At 38.0% G+C, this 18031-nt stretch overlaps 2 protein-coding genes across 2 annotated transcripts in view; one reads left to right on the top strand and one right to left on the bottom strand.

Moving 5' to 3' along the window:
• Positions 1-18031, bottom strand: part of NBEA (neurobeachin) — a 640668-nt gene that overhangs the window by 187989 nt on the left and 434648 nt on the right. Inside the window, 1 exon segment of the mRNA XM_007464249.1 lies at positions 16882-17018. Coding sequence (XP_007464311.1) covers positions 16882-17018 — 137 coding nt within the window.
• MAB21L1 (mab-21 like 1) lies at positions 13186-14265 on the top strand. The gene has a single exon (XM_007464248.1). The coding sequence runs from the start codon at positions 13186-13188 to the stop codon at positions 14263-14265; it is 1080 nt and encodes a 359-aa protein (XP_007464310.1).

The raw sequence follows: 18031 nt of genomic DNA on the forward strand, positions 1-18031 counted from the left end.
GCTGAGCCTGCGCGCCCGGAGCCTGTGCTCCACAACAGGAGAGGCCACAACAGTCCACACCAAAAAAAAAAAAAAAAAAAAAAAAAAAAAAATCTATCCACAGATCTTATTAAGTAGATCAACCTCTTAGTATACCTAGGCTGAGCAAAAACAGTAAGTTCATTGTAACTAAATTCTGTTTAGCTATGGATGTTCTATGTGTGGCCTAGGACAAATTTTAAGAAAGAATTGTTATGCTTGTTAATTCATATTCAAAACAATAACACATAACTTATTGTAAGTCAAACCATGGAAAAAATGGCTAAAAATAGTAAGATAAAATGAGCTGGATAAATTAAAAGAAGTCATGTACTTAGGACCCCAGTAACATATGTTTAAATAGATGAGATATTTGTTGACACGCAGCTTAGCAACTGTCAACAGGGTTACGGAGGTTCCCCCAAAAAGGGAATAACAGCCTTGTTTCACTTAACAGAGGCCTTTCTCTACTCTGTATTCTCCAGTCCACTTTGGGAGTTATGAATTCTAGGCACCACACTTGAAGGAAATGATGTACAAGAATGGATCCTGAATGATGAGGTGCTGTAGGTGTGATGTCTGAAAGGCCAGAGCGTATTCAATTTGGTATCATTTTTTTTTTAAAGACTGGAAAGATCCCTTTAAGGTCTTTTATTTTTTTTTTAATAGAAAGATTTATTTATTCAATTATTTATTTATTTTGGCCACGCCACTCAGCATGTAGGATCTTAGTTCCCCGACCAGGGATCGAACCCATGCCCCCTGCATTGGAAGCACGGAGTCCTAACCACTGGTCCGCCAGGGAATTCCCTCCATTTGGTATCTTAAATTCTGAATTTAATGGACTTATTTCTGTTAAAGGGGCAAGTCTATACAGATGGCACCAAAAGGTTAAAGTGTCAAAAAGAGACTTTTATTTCAATATTAGGAAGAGCTTTTCTAACAATTAGAACTGTCTGTACGTGCAAGTATCCATCTAAGTAGATAATGAATTTCTCATCAACGGGGATAAAAACAGAGGCTGGATGAACATTCCTCAGGAATGTCAAAGAGAAGATCCAGACAGTTCACGAGGAGGCTTGCATTACATTGTCCTCCAAAGTCTTCCCCTGCTGTGACATACAATGTCTTCATGTGAGGTTGAATTAGTTTGTAATTCCTAGCACTAACTGCTTGGTACATTTTAATAAAATGTTCACTATAAATTCTTTATGGTTTTTATATACAGGGGAATACTCACAACGTATTAAGCATGAGTACTGACTAGTAATGATAAATAATTCTATAACTAAAATACATAAAGGTAAAGCATTTATAACATAATCAGATGTATCCCTGATAAAAATCCTTATACTGTAGTATCTGTACCAAAGAAAAGTTTAGCGAGGCATAAAAACAGTTGGTGTTCAGATAGCTTTCTTGGAAATGACTGTATTTAAATTCATGATAAAAGGGAGTTTTCGATGTGTCTTGAGCTAAGATGTAAAGCATTATGGCTTCTATAACTCATGAATGTCACAGAGTAAAACTGTATGTATAAAAAAAGTATACAGATGCTTCAAGGAATTGTGGAAGCATTATTTCTCATCATTTTTATAGAGGTATATCCCATTAAACTTAGGTTTTGCAATGAAGTGGTTCTGTAGGTGAATTAGTCCAATTTGATATTTATTAAATAGTATATGTATATTTCCTAAGTAGTTTCTCCCTATGAGATAGATCGATATATTATTATAAAATAAAAATTGGTAACATAAAAAGTGTCTCAATATTTACTTAATTAAAAACCTCCTATAAAGAACGCAATCTTTAGAACTCATCAATGATACTCCTAATGTAAATGTAAGCCCGTAGTTTCTTTTCAGAATAACGCTTACATCCTAGTAGCAGTTGCTAAAATTATTTCTGGGTGTAGACAAGACATGCATGTGTGCACTCATGCATACATACTTACACATATACATACAGCTCTGCAATATACAGTCTAGATACTATAGTGCCAATAGGAGTCACAGTCAGACAGACCCAGTTTTGCAATTACTTTTGTGACCCCTGGTAAGACATTTAACCTTTCTAAACGTCAGTCTCTTTATTTGTAAATGTGCACTAATACTTCTTGTGAAGATTGAAGGAAATTAAATGCTCATTAAGTATTGGTCCCCATTCCTTATCACCCATCTCTCAACTCACAGAATTTTAAGTATCAAATGAATAAATGCATATAAAAGTCTTTTGTAAATCAAAAAGAATGCTGCAATTGTAAAATATTACCTCATTTAATAATTAAGGCAACTTATCTCCCTGTATTACATTATGGCTAATAGCGTTCATTAATGTTTTAAATAATCTGTGTAGTATATGATAATCTGTACAGTATATGGATCATAATATAATAACAAATTTCTACAGCACAAATTAACAACTTAAAACAGAAGCTCAAGTTTGAAAACAGAGAAAATTATCATCAGTAAACAACTACCCCTAAATCATTTTGGAATAATCCATAGAATTTTAAAGAAATAATTTACCATTTATTTGGAATAGGCTGGGCCTATACACATAGCAGGAGAACAGAGGCTTTACCGTGCAGCTGAAGAGAAGGAAAAAAAAAAAAAAATTCCTTCAAAATTTCACCAGCCTATTTTCTCGCGCAAACAATCTGGATAATTTTCTCGATAATTCACACCACTTGAGTTATATTCAGCGTTCAAATACACACTCTAGTGTGGTTGTGGAGTATATCTTTCCTAGATTCAATGGTAAAGCAATATAAATTACAAAAACTGGAAACACTTTTTTTAAAAGTCAGTGTAATTTGATATTGTTCTGATTTTTTGTTTTTAAAGACACAGATACTGCAACTATCACAGCTGATAATTTTATTCTGACATGAGTTTAAAAGGTTAAGTTACTATCTGAAGAAAGGTAATCTGGTTGCCTTTCACGGCAGCCTGCAAGCTCCGCAATCTGCATAGAGAGGGGCATTTGTCATCATTAGCTGAGCTGTGACAGCTGGCACCCAGGGTGTCCCAGAATCAAGGAGTAGCAGAGACACTCTTGGTTTAGGTTGCCATTAAGTGTAGTAGGTTTCTTGAGGATCAAGTATATTTTATGAAAAGCTTTGTGGTCTAACTAACAACAGTGAACATATTTGGATTTTCCATAACATGGATAATACAATGAGAGCACATAATTAGCAGGTTGCCTCTAGACAACAAGATGCCAGATTATAGTATGAATAAATATCTACTGCCTACCACCTAGAGAAGGAGAATTGTTTTCAGCACCCAAATAGCTCCAGCAGAGTGTTTTTTTTTTTTTTTTTTTTCAAGGCTGCATTAGGGTGATCAATTGATTAAGTACATTTAAGGAAACAGATTGAAGATAGAAAGGATAGTTCTCAGATATATTTTAAATTTGGTTGTAAACAATGCATAATGTCTCAGGAGTGAACTCAAGTACACACACTCAATATAGTACACATCCTTTTGATAACGTGAATATGAAAATTAAAATCATTTGCACAGATGCAATCTGCCAACTGTTGGAGGTGTATGTAGTTGATAATATGTATTTAAAAATATTCCTCGGCAAAAGTTTAAAATCAGAATCTTTTTACCAAATGAGTGCTACCCACCATGGATCTGAAACGGCGGTGGTTAATATATCTAGAAAATAATTTTTCAAATTTTAACATTTTTACATATAGTGCAAAACTATATAAAGCAAAAGAAAGTTTAAATTAAGAAATAGGTTGATCAGATCTTTGAAAAATAAGACTACAATCCCTTTAAAAAATCATCAATGCTTGGAAACATAATCAATAACACTAGGTTTTATATTATTATGTAAACTAGTTTTCCACAAATAAAACTAATTTTTGCGTTAATGTAAAATCTATGCAAATACATGCAGTCATTTATCAGGAAAGCTGACAAGCATTCCATATTGGAGGGGGAAATGAAACTGCCTCAAGAATAGAGGCAATTAATTATTTCTGTATTTTTTCTTCTTCTGTCTTGAGGCACAAAAGTTATCCATCCAGTTAAAACAGCAAATGAAATAAAGAGATTTTTTTTTATTTAAACACATATGGCTTTTGCCTGCAATACTGATCACCACAAGGTCTACAGATGCCCGTGGCTAAATTGTACACTGGCAGATGCACACAGGGGAAAACTGTGCTAATGCAGCGTGGAGAGCAAAACAAATGAAGAACTGAATTTGCTAGTAAAAGGGGAAAAAACAACAACAACAACAACAAACAACAACAACAACAAAAAACCCAAACCAAAAAACCCCACACTTCCCCCCGCACCCCGGTGAGTTATGCAATTTGCTTATCAAATACAGGTTCACGTTGCAAAAAATTTAACCTTGGCCTGTTGCAAAAAAAGTGAAAACAGTTTTAAGTAAGTGAAGGCGTTTTTATGTATACACATGCATATGATGTATGTGAGTGACTGAGCAATATATTTTTACTTATACAGACAGAATGACAAGTAATGTTTAAACTTCTCAATTTCGCAATTAAAAGCTCATGACATTCAAAACTGCCATAGTATATATGACTGGATAAATACTGTTGGAACTTCCAGTTATTACTACTTTAAAAATCCATTTAGCTGCAATCTCTTAAGGTATTATTGAAAACTGTAAGGGTTATTACAGAACAATCTGGCAGATGTGATATTAAATCCTGGTGGCGACAAGAATCCTATATTTAGTGGATGTTTCCTTTTAACAGGTTAACATAAAAAATGTATAGAGGCCAATTCAATCTTTTACTACCTGAAACACTGTGTGTGTGTGTGTGTGTGTGTGTGTGTGTGTGTGTGTGTGTACGTACATACAGCCTGCATGCACCGGCTATTTTGCAAACCATAAAAAGAGTGTACTTCCTAAAAATGGTTTAAGATTATTAAGAAAACAATAACTTCTCTTAATAGGCCTGTAAGCATGCATAACATTAAAATTCCTATTATAATTGCCAAATAAAAATATAAAACAGAAAGCATTTAAATAATTTTGTATTTTTATATCTTGGAGGAAGAAAAGAGAAGACTAGTTGTACTATTCCAAGTTGTAAAAAGGCAAAATACTTGAAAGGGCTTCATTATCAATGAATATGTTTGCACTACTACAATTTAAGAATTCTTCGTTTGGAGTATTTATAACCATCTAACTTTAAAATATGACAATGTATATTTATACAAAATTAGGATTCGAAGCATATGTTCCAAGAATGTGTATATATTAATTAATATTAGCTCTAATAAACTCCTTGGCCTTGTCCCCCCCCCACCATTAAAAGGGAGGATTAATTTACTGAAAATGTAAAGTAAAATGTAACTTAAATACTGAGAGGAGATTTATTTCTCTAATGACATAAAGCTAGTAACATTACAAATATTGCTAACTTACATGAGGAACCCCCGTTTCTTAATATGTATTTTGATGTGCAAACTGTAAACTATATTCCTAAATCTAATACATATATTCATGCGAGCATAACGAATATTACCAGTTCCTTTGAAAATGAATCCTTTACCAAGCATTTAATGTCACATATTGAAATGAAACAACTTTCATGTAAAATAAAAGCTGTGAACCTATTGCTTGTACATCTGAAGTAGCATTTTACATTTTGCCTCTACTTTGGTGCTCTCTGATTAAAACTGGTCTTAAATTATAAGCATGATAAAATAGTAAAGTTCTAGGGGAATAACTAAAGGTGCTTATAGTCTAAAGTTTTTTGGATATAAAACTAAAACACCCACTTATAAATGAATCATAACATCTACAAATTAAAAAATAAAATAGGGGCAGGAGGAAACTGTTTTTGTGTCCATGGAAATGTTCTATGTCCCAGATGTTACATGACTGTACACATTTGTCAGAATTCATAGACTGGAACATTCACATTGAAAAATCATAGACTAGATCAGTACTGTGTGCAAAACATACATAATGAACCTGACTTTAATAATAAATAGATTTCACATAAAAATAAAATAATAAAGCTATACCTTTTTTTCCCACTGAGTTCACAAGTTTTTTTCAGAGACACTATGTCTTACAAACTCTTTATGCCTTCATGCTTTTAATTTGATCTAGATGTTAAGATAAAATAAACCAACATAACTAGATTTAAAAGTATTAACTTATTAGTACTTTTGACTTGACATTTTTGACAAATCATATGGGAAAATTGCGCTTTCAAGAAATAGTACACATAGGTACACTGAAATGTATTATTAGAATCGTGAAAATAATCATACATAAGTGGAAATTAAATATTATTTAGGTGATCTATTCTCAGAAAATGTTTATAATCTGTAACTATATGTAAAGTTATAAAGGAAATTCCTATTCATAAACAGATTTCCACCTTTTTCTATAAAGTATTTATTTTATTGCATATAATATATGCGATAAAGGTAATAGGTTTTTATTAGTGTAATTATCCTTTTAAATTATTACCTACTCCAGTTACTGATCGTTAAAAAAATAAATCCTAGCTTAGAGGAATTGCTTTGCTCATTAAAAAATGAGCTCTGAAACTGTAAATTAGGAATAGGAAATATTATTTTAGACATGTAGTCGCTGGAAGCTGATTATCTACATTCTGTACTCTAGTCTCAAGGTTACGTCGAATATTTTCAGTGGCTTAATCACACACAGTCTGGGATAGTAATGAGAGCCATGCAGTCCTGGATGACCCACTACAGACGTACAGATTAACAGACACTAATCACATCTGATTCCATTGTTTTCTCTAAGTGCAATAAAACTGTGCCGTACTAAGAGTACTAAAGATGTAGTCATATACGCAAAAGTCTATAAATCCATGTTAGTAATGGGTTAAGGAATACCTAGTTTTTATATATTCATATAGAAAAGAATCACATGAGCCCATTTATCCTGTCACAATATGTCTATAATATCCAAATTAAAAACATAAGCTGAAATCTAGTAAAATGAATTTAAATTTTACAGATTATAAAGATAACAGTGACTTTCTAAAGGGTCAGCGGGGAACTGGAATACTGGAATCAATACTTCCGCCATAATACTCAACAAATGATTGATTGACCCCAATATCCTTAAATGTTTGGAAAGGGTTAGAGATCACGAATGATTGTGAACAATAAGAAAATCTTTCGGTTGACGACCTTGCCCCTCAAATTTGTTAGTTTACAGATGCAACTTAAAATATCCTGCACCGCTGTGTATACATTCAAATGAAGTGAGGAAAGAGAGACAATTATCTAAATAACCCAGGCTTTAAATTTCTTTTTTCTGCCAAAAGGAAGGTTTTGGCCAGAGTTATCCAGAATCACCTCAAATCTGCAAATCTAGCAGTGGTGATAATTCTTGTAAAGTACCCTTCCAATTTCCATTTTTAATCTCAAAGTTACTTTCTTTTCAACATTTATTAATACCAATAACAAATTTACTAAGCAACACTGCAGGAAAAAAAAAAAAAAAAGAACTCCTTACTACCAACGTGACTATATTATCATGTACTAGGGGGATGAGGAAAACTGAGGCAACAGTCTTGAACATTCAAGTGAAGAATTAAGAAAATAATTTAAAAAACTTAACCACAATTATCAGGATGCTCTGGTTAAAGAAATAAAATAGGGTTTAAATTGTGCAAACAGTGACCTCAATTCTCTGCTCTACTTTGTCATAAACCTGATATTAAAATATGAAATAATTATTTTAAGAACTCATTGAAACTTTGGAAGCTTTCAAGCTATTTTGTTTTAGGCGGTCTTATACAAGGAGTCACAACAGGAAGAAAGGTATAGATGCCATCAAGTTAGATTACCAGAAAAACTCCCTCTATTTTACTTTATTTAATGTGACACATAAAGAAAACCCTGCACAAATATCTGTCTTTAATTTCTCTAGTGTAAAAGAAGAAATATATTGTGTCTGGCAGAATGAAACAGATGAAATAGCCCGGGTGCATTTAAAAAAAAGAAGACGGGGGCAGAAATCAGATGCGTACAATGAGCCTTCAAAGCCACTCCAGCAGTAGGGATAAATAATTTAATAAACTCAACTTCATATTCTTTTTATCTCCCCAGTGTAATAAGCACATATTAAAAAATAAAACTTTAAATTCATGAATACCTGTGAATAGAATAGCAGCCAGCAGATAATGAAAACACATAAACCAATATCTATGTGAGCATTTAACATGTGTGTGCATACATATCCTATAACTAACAGATACATTTTTCCAGATGAAAGGTCACAATTGCTTAAATTTATGAACAGGCAATTCACATTTAAATTAGGTTTTTTAAAACACAGAAACCTTGCCTTCCTACGTTTCTCAACATAATAGAGTTTTTCTTTAACCTAATGAGGTGCCTATTTGCACATTACTTTCTGTGTCTCATATAAATTATGTAGGTTTACAGAAGGGAGGGATAAGTTACCTAGCAATTAGCACTTCAGGAAAAATTATTTTGCCATTGTTATTTTGAATGCTCGAAAGTGTTAAGGATCACAATACTTAATTATTTATATGCATTAATAGTCCTAAAATTTATAATAATGGTATGCTTGTGACTTTCTCCAATTTTTTTCATAATTGCACATTTTAAATCAAGGCTGCCCAATCCCACTAATGGGCATATACCCTGAGGAAACCATAATTCAAAAAGAGACGTGTACCACAATTTTCATTGCAGCACTATTTACAATTGCCAGGACATGGAAGCAACCTAAATGTCCACTGACAGATGAATGGATAAAGAAGATGTGGCACATATACACAATGGAATATTACTCAGCCATAAAAAGAAACAAAATTGAGTTATTTGTAGTGAGGTGGATGGACCTAGAGTCTGCCATACAGAGTGAAGTCAGAAAGAGAAAAACAAATGCCGTATGCTAACGCATATATATGGAATCTAAAAAAAAAAAACAATGGTACTGATGAACCTAGTGGCAGGGCAGGAATAAAGATGCAGATATAGAGAATGGACTTGAGGACAAGGGTTGGGGGAAGGGGAAGCTGAGACGAAGTGAGAGAGTAGCCTTGACATACATACGCTACCAAATGTAAAACAGATAGCTAGTGGGAAGCAGCCGCATAGCACAGGGAGATCAGCTCGGTGCTTTGTGACCACCTAGAGGGGTGGGATAGGGAGGGTGGGAGGGAGCCTCCAGAGGGAGGGGATGTGGGGATGTATGATATGGGGATGTATGTATGCATATGACTGATTCACTTTGTTGTGTGATAGAGGCTAGGGCAGTATTGTTAAGCAGTTATACTCCAGTAAAGATATATTAAAAACAATAAATCGAGGCTGCCTGATAAACTAAGTAAATGGAATGGAAAAGTCAAGTCGGTTAGACCTTACAATCCCAAATACCATTCAAATGTAAGCATCTCATACTGTCATTATATCCTGAGATTCTTGGGGTTTTTTCCTTCAATTAGGTCAGTTTTCTTCAATTATCATTCTATTATTAGCTCATGTCAAAGATGTCTGAACAGCATACCAATGAAAACAGTTAAGCATTTATATCCTAAAGCATGGGACACACGCAAGCTTTCATTCTAGTACTAACCACTATGATTATATTTATAGTAAAAAAAATAATATAAGTAAGACTGGTGTCATTAGAGTTGTTTTATGAACTCTTCACAGAAGTAAATAAAGCGATTTTAAGCTATCTCCATGTTTTACACAATCATATAAAATAACTAGTTCAATAGGTCAAAAGATATTTTTAAAAAATTACTATAAAATAGTTAAATAAGTTGCTCCCACAAAACAAGTCTATCTCCAAAGCCTAGATGAAAATCAGCAGAACTACACAAAAATGTACTGTATATTCTCCGTAGGTCATTTCAACAACAACAAAAAATTAAGGGATAGAAAGCACACTCAGAATAGTTTAATTTTCCCTTCAACAATGAGAGGTGCCTGACATCGCTGAAAGGATCAGCTACAGAAGGCAATTCGTTTCACGTGTTCAGTGTAATAGAAAATCACTGTGTTGCAGCAACAAGCGCTACTTGCGCTGAAATATTATTCTAGGGCGCCCAGTTCACCCACAGTGATAAGGACGGGTGCCTGAATCTTATGTTATGTAAATCACTGTCAGCTCCCTGCGTAAAGGGTGCTGAAGGAATCAGCTCACAAAACACAGTCCCAGCGTCCTTGAAACCGAATGACTTCACTTCCCGGGAACACTCTAGGACTAACGAGTTTCTTAGTCCTTTTCTCACCATCCATTTTCTTCTTCAAAGTGCAAATCGTTAGTGAAAAGGCCCTGGTTACACCAATTAGTTTGCACGAAGTCCTCTGGCGTTTAGCTTTGCTTTAACCCAATTAAGCCGCACAGTGAGCCTCGAAGATGCGCCACCTGCGCGCCTGGCTCCAGCGCGGCTGCCCGGCGCCCCTCGCGTCCTTCCAGTTAGACCCACCCGGACGGCCGCGCCACGGTCCCCCGAACGGCCCTGGGGCCTCTGCGTCCCAGGCTGCCTCCCCTCCTCGACAATCGAGGGAACCTGCAGGTGGCCCAGGAAATCGAGGGGCCAGGTCTCTACCGAGCCATTCTGACCTGAACCCAAGGAAGAGCGCGCGGGGCGCAGGGGCCCGCGGCCGGCGACCAGAAAGCGCGGGCTCGGCCGCGACCACACGTGGGCCCGGGCGGCGGCCGGGCAGGGGGGCGCGAGGGCAGAGAACCTGGCCTGGAGCGGACGTGGAGAAACCTGGGGAACTAAGTAGGGTTTTAAAATAAACCATAGGCACGCACACACACCAAAGCCTGCCTATGGGACATGGAGCAGAGAGAAGGAAGGAAGGATGGGCCGGGAGTGTAGAGCAGCGGGAGAGAGGGGACCAGCGGGAAGCACGCAGGACCTGCACAGTGTGGGGACAGAGGTGGCTTTTCCCCAGAGACCAGGGCACATCTTCGCCTTCTTGGCCGCAGGTTCTCCGGCTCTGATTTGCCTCCTCTTCCTCCTTTTCCAACTGCCAAAAGGTAGCAACGCGTTCACCCGCATCGCCGGCAAAGTGGGGAGGGGCTGGCGGGTGCGCCCAATCCCTGCTCCTAAGGGAATGGAAGGCTCTTGGGGAACAGAGTAGGTGGATGCCGTGAGCCCCGAATCTAATGTGCTATTTTAAGCTAAATCGAAATCTCCCACTCTTGGATAACAAGAAAGTATGATGCTGTACCTGTGCAAAGAAGAAGAAAAAAAAAAAAAAAATCAAAAGCTTGAGTAAAAAGAGGGAGCCCTGAACAAAATCTTGTTACAAGTGGCTCTGAAAGAAAGTGCCTACAAACCTGTTCCAGGAATTACAGGATTTTGCTGGAAATATTCTTAATTTGAAAGAGATAGCATCTAAATTAAAGGTAGGGAATTAAAAATCTGCCTAGGTTTAAAAACAACTACAGAACTCCTAAGTAGTATTTCTTCCATTTCCTGTACATTAAGGACACAGTTGGTACCACCAGGGGAAAAAAAAATGTTCTACATAAATCCATTTCCCCCTCCTTTTTCAAGGTTCCCAAATTTAGAAATGTTGATTTCTCTCAAAGTTTTCAAAAATGATATTTAAATTTAAAACCCTGATGAATGCAAATTAATTTTCTTTAAAAATCTTAACCATTTCCCTTAATCGAGTCACATGAAATAGTATACAATCAGAAGTCTACTGTGAGGTGACCACTAAGGACCCTTAGGAGAGGAGATATACCCTTAATTATGCATCTGTAAACAAGACAGAAACCCCAAACCTACAAATTTTCAGGTTAGGTATCTGCCAGTAGGTTAGATGATCTCTCCTGAATTTTCACGTATTAAAATACAGCTCATTAGGACTCACATTAAAATAACCTCTGAATCACAGAGATAGGTTACTTCACAAATATTTCTGCCAATGCGTACAAAACTTAGTGTCCTGGTTATAATGTTGGGCAAAGTACAAAGAGGACTGCAGCTGGGGGGAGGGGTGTACTAAACGTTTTTGAAACATCCTAACTTAAACTGAGGTAGACGATATCTAACAGCAATAATTTTCAGATTCCTTTCAACAACTGCAAATGAGGAAAAAAACATAGGTAAAACACCGCATAACATTAAAAAAAATCATTCTAACATAGAACATCCAGAAAATTATACAGGTATTAGTCCATCTAAAGTCAACTTGCATATACGTGAAAGAGCAAACTCCCACCCTGCATTCAAAAAGACCTCGAGGATTAACAGGCATTAATTATCTTCCTCTAAATGCAAGTTAGCGACTTGTTTTAGAAAACCCCATCTAGTTCACCAATTGATGGATGACCATTAGTACACCTGTATTTGCATTTCCTCAGTAAAAAGACAAGCAGGGTTTTCAAGCACAGAAGAGAACCACTTTGCCAAGTCTTTTCAAAACGTCAATATGCTTCAATTAATACCAAAGCTGAGAGATTCCTCTTGATTTCCAAAACTGTTTAGGTGGCTTGGGTGGTTTTCTGCCCGGCAGCAGCCTCCCACCTTTAGTTTGTGTGCCTCTATCCACGAGGGGGGATTAATTAGCCGGGCTGGAGCTGACAGAGGCTGTGGTGACGAGCCCAGTGGCGATTGGCCGCCAGCCTGCCTGGCCCTGCCTTTATAATTTCCACACGAGTGCATCTGGGCTCTTAGACAAACCAACCGCAGCTTCTTCTGACATATACACACGCACACTCACCCCCGACACACACTCAGCACACTTTTCCTCCATCTGACTAACAGTCCTGCACACACCATGATTACGGGAAAGCGTAAATAAATACGGAAAGGGTTGATTATTTTGACTACTGGAAGAGCCTTGCTGGGTCTCAGCGCAACTTTTGTTTTTATGACTGAGAAGGTGATCTCTCCACGCGTTTCTCTCACACAAGGATTCTTTAAAAGAGGAAGAGAGACAGAGAGGGGGGAGAACAACCTTTCACTTTAAGACCGGCTGGGCTCAAAGATAAAAGGAAGGGGAAAGCGGCGCTAGGAATCCACCGCTGCAGCACTTCGGAAAGACGTTTCTGATACATTTCTGAGCGCGGCGGCCCGTTTCTCCACCGAAGTTGGCTCCAGCTCTAGCAGCCGCATTGGATCCCACAGCTTATTGCGAGACTCCGGTGTACAATCCGGATCTCTGCCCCAACATGATCGCGGCCCAGGCCAAGCTGGTCTACCATCTGAATAAATACTACAACGAAAAATGCCAAGCCAGGAAAGCTGCCATTGCCAAAACTATCCGGGAAGTCTGCAAAGTAGTTTCCGACGTCCTGAAGGAGGTGGAAGTGCAGGAGCCCCGGTTCATCAGCTCTCTCAACGAGATGGACAATCGCTACGAGGGCCTCGAGGTCATCTCCCCCACCGAATTTGAAGTGGTGCTTTACCTTAACCAAATGGGGGTGTTCAACTTTGTGGACGACGGCTCGCTGCCCGGCTGCGCGGTGTTGAAGTTGAGCGACGGGCGCAAGAGAAGCATGTCCCTCTGGGTGGAATTCATTACCGCCTCCGGCTACCTCTCGGCGCGCAAAATCCGGTCCAGGTTTCAGACGCTGGTGGCTCAAGCGGTAGACAAATGTAGCTACAGGGATGTGGTAAAGATGGTGGCAGACACCAGCGAAGTGAAACTGAGAATCCGAGATAGGTACGTGGTGCAGATCACCCCGGCTTTTAAATGCACCGGGATCTGGCCCAGGAGTGCTGCCCACTGGCCACTTCCCCACATCCCCTGGCCGGGACCCAACCGGGTGGCGGAGGTCAAGGCGGAAGGGTTCAATCTCCTGTCCAAGGAGTGCCACTCCCTGGCCGGCAAGCAGAGCTCGGCCGAGAGCGACGCCTGGGTGCTGCAGTTCGCGGAGGCAGAGAACAGACTGCAGATGGGGGGCTGCAGGAAGAAATGCCTCTCCATCCTCAAAACCTTACGGGACCGTCACCTTGAACTGCCAGGCCAGCCCCTGAACAATTACCACATGAAGACTCTGGTTTCCTATGAGTGTGAAAAGCATCCCCGGGAGTCGGACTGGGACGAGTCTTGCCTGGGTGACCGGCTTAACGGGATTTTGCTGCAACTTATCTCCTGCCTGCAGTGCCGGCGGTGTCCTCACTACTTCCTACCGAACTTAGATCTGTTTCAAGGCAAACCTCACTCGGCTCTCGAGAACGCTGCCAAACAAACGTGGCGACTGGCAAGAGAGATCCTGACCAACCCGAAAAGTTTGGAAAAACTTTAGAGGACAATTTAATCGAGAGCCGAAATGTGATTATACTATTCTTAAAGTTCTCATTAAGTGTAAACTTCCTGTTCGATTCCTATCTAATATTCCACTGGACAGTGCAAACAATCTCTTCCTTAAAAAGGAGTACTAACACAACGTTTAGGCATCATCTCACCCACCCCTCCAAGGGGAGAAAAACAAGTAGGGAAAGCGGATGGAGAACACCCCAAACTCACAAGTATTAGAAGACTTCTTTACAAAGGATTTCGTATCTCCCTTGAAAAGGACACAGTAACACCCGGAAAACAGCCTGGCTGTAATGCAAGACCACAGTGAACACTGCTTAATTATCAAAGGATTATAGCAATCCTGGCGATTTAGGTGCATCTGGCTGTGAGTAAACACGATTTGGATATGCCATCTGAAGGAAAGTGTAATGTATATTTTAATTTGTAACAAATATTGTGATCTCACATTGTCTTTGAAAGTGTGGATGTTGGTGTTTTGTGATTTGGTGAACAGAAGTTAAATTGCCATTTTGGATACTTCCAGACACTTTCCACTAACAAAGATATAATTTAAAGGTAGATTTCTTCCTGGTACTTTTATCTGTCTTTGAAAGTGTCTGAACTTTAAAAAGTTTACATTTTGTTTCAAATATATTGCTTGTTCTATTTCTAACATTCCATAAATATACTTGAAATGTTATTTAAATATATTCAAAGAAATTTGAATTCAGCTTATATAATAACGCTTGAATATCTGAATTATATATTTGAAAAATGCACTTGAAATACACTGGATAATTACTTTTGTGATTTAGATTTTAATTTCTGTGGCTGATTTTTATTTAATTAGAAGCTAATAAATGAAGTAAAATAAAAGTTGTTGTGTCTCACTTTAAATTGTTTTCCTGTCAAAAGATGTAATGCTTCACTTTGAAAACTGAACGCACTTGAATATTTTAAACCTTTTGAGAAATATGCTAATGAAATAATTAAAAATAAAACCTTAAAATATTGGAGAAAAGCTCTTTTCGTATAGCTACAGAATACAGTGACCTACTGTCAGTTTCTGACTTACTTATAAGACTAGTCCATTCTACAACAGACGCAATTTAAATCTACCTTTGAAAGCTTGCTCTTCTGGGTTAATATTTTTGTAGAATTTTTGATAATATAAGGATGAAATATGTCATGACAGTCAAGGTTGCTGAGTTAAAAATCAGACCAACTCAGAGGAAATGAACTTAACAAAATCCTAATAGAACTTTTAAAATTTGTATATGAAAACTAACTACGCTAATGAAATGAAGATAATTTCTGACCTATTTTATGCCAAGCCTTATTTTATGCAGTAAGGGTTCCACTGGCAGAATAAATGAATCAGAAATGCAAAATTACTTTTTACTTCATAGGGCAAGCCAATGATAAAAGCATAAAGACAAATTTTAAATTATTTAAAATCATATGCACTGCATTCAAACTCATTTTCGAAATGCCATTCTTCTGGAGCTAGAAGTTAAAGAAGTCCTGTGATTATCCCTCAGAGTATTTTAAGAGTCAACAAGTACGGGAGGGGCTAATCACCTGTGGGCCTTAGGGTAGTTAGTTAACTCAGGTGGGGGTACATTTTAGACTTTCAATTGCTACTCTACAAATAGTGTTTCAGAATGCTTTACTTCTATATATAAATTAAATACAAATAATAAGGTTCTGGATCTACGGGAGCATTTGCCTTTTGCTATTTTAGAACAACTGCCTCTGAAAAATACTTCAAAGGAAGATCTTTGTAAAATGATGCTTGATTATCTAGCATGACACTTATGTTCTTGAATTCTTAGCCTCAGGAAAAATGTTTACAGATTGCACGATAATATAAAAGTTAAAACAACAATAAAATTGATTTCAGAAGCAACTGTAGAGGTATAGAGCTGTTGAATACTCAGGTTTTAAAATTTACAAAATAAGATATAATAAACAAATATTTATGCATTTCAAATCATCTGAATATATATTGTCTGGCACTACACCCACAGAAGAATACAAACTTTAAACATCTGAGCGCCAGTATGTACTATGTATACACATTTTAAATGAAAGCTTCTCAGATAATTGATTTCTCTTCCCCTTAAAATCACATATAAAACCCATTCTTATTTCAGGAGATGAAAACTGGATGTAATAACGGATATGAATTTAGAGCTAAATGTGCTCCGTAGTTTTCTTACAACCTTTTAATGAATTATTATTCATACTGCAATGTACACTTTTGGAAATTAAAAGTGATCTTAGTAAGAAATGTCATGAGACCTTTCCCAGTCTTCCCAGAGAGCCTGAGATGCCGTACCCCAGGAACCTGGGAGCAATTGGCTTCACTACCAAATCTGCCCAAGTGTACACAAAGGCACTCGTAGAGAGACCGCTAAAATGTGCATGCTCTGGTATACAGGATTTAGTTAATATATTCTTCAATCCCGTAAAATAGAGCATGTGTTATTTCATTCATTTTATTTTCTATAAGGATGAGAATGTGCTCCCCTCCCCCACTGTCATTCAAAACCAAGCAAAATTGAAAACCACTTCCTGCCACAAAGCCACCAGTGCTGTACACGGAATCACTCGAACTCACTTTCGTGTCGATCTTCTTGAAGGCAGGATCATCCTCATCCACCTCGAAGTAGATTTCTGTCGTGGTGATGGAAAGAGTCCCCTTGGCCACCACCACAGGAGCAATGAGCTGGGCAGGAGTGCTGAGAACAACTGGGCCTGAAAGAGAGGGTACGGGAGTCAGGCTGCACCTCTGCGCCCCTCTCCCGCTCCCTCCCAGAAGGGTACCACAGGTTTTTAGTTTTAGATATGCACTGAAAAAATAGTGTCTATATTATGCAGCAAGCTCCTTTCACGTGAGATAAGTCTGCTTAGCTTTTACACACTACCTTATAACGAGACTAGAGACAAATAATTCTGTAAAAACTCAAGAGATCAGAATATCGAATAAGTGACTTTCAGTAAGCGAGTCTGCAACCTCTGCTTAGAAATCCTACACGGTTAGTGAGGCGCTGACCTTAACCAGCTTAAAAGTGCAGAACGGACTCTCTTAAGGCCCCGATTCTCCAACTGAGCATCAACAGCGTTCCGAGATACGCGCTGGGCAGTCAGCGCCGTCCCCAAAGACCAGCCACCGTGAAAACGCCGTCCCCCTGGGCAGCAGCGTCCCCCCAGGATGGGCGGGAGGACGTGAAGGGGTATAGGGTCTAATATATAAATTCCACTCCGCTGACGGCTTTGCATCTTGCAGGCAGATTAATATCGACGTCCTAAGGCGCACCGCACACCGATATACGCGCAAACACGGACATGAAATACATTTTTATGCAGAAAAGAAAGAAAACTGTAGCAGTGATTTTTCTCACCGAGCATAGGTCAAAAATGATGAAATTGTAAGACACTTGAACAAAACGATTCTCAGAAAAGCATCTGAAAAGTGTTGTTTCTCAACTTGTGGGACGAGAGACACTAAGCTTCAGTAAAAGAAATGTTTTAGAAAGTCTGCCCACTAAGGCGCTGACTTCGAATTCCCTCCATCTGAGTTAAAGTCGAAAATTACAAATGTCACATATTAGAATATTAATTCAAAGTGGCATTACTTAACTGCTCCTTTAAGTTTCCCCGAAGGGGGGACATTCTTCTCTACCCTCGACTTAAAATAAAGACTTAGAAATCAAAAAAATGTATTTGTTTTTCTGTAGCAAGGGTGCATCATATTCCCTTCCACCCCC

The sequence above is a fragment of the Lipotes vexillifer genome, unplaced genomic scaffold (genome assembly GCF_000442215.2).
Source record: "Lipotes vexillifer unplaced genomic scaffold, Lipotes_vexillifer_v1.1 scaffold120, whole genome shotgun sequence".
NCBI classification, from domain to species: domain Eukaryota; kingdom Metazoa; phylum Chordata; class Mammalia; order Artiodactyla; family Lipotidae; genus Lipotes; species Lipotes vexillifer.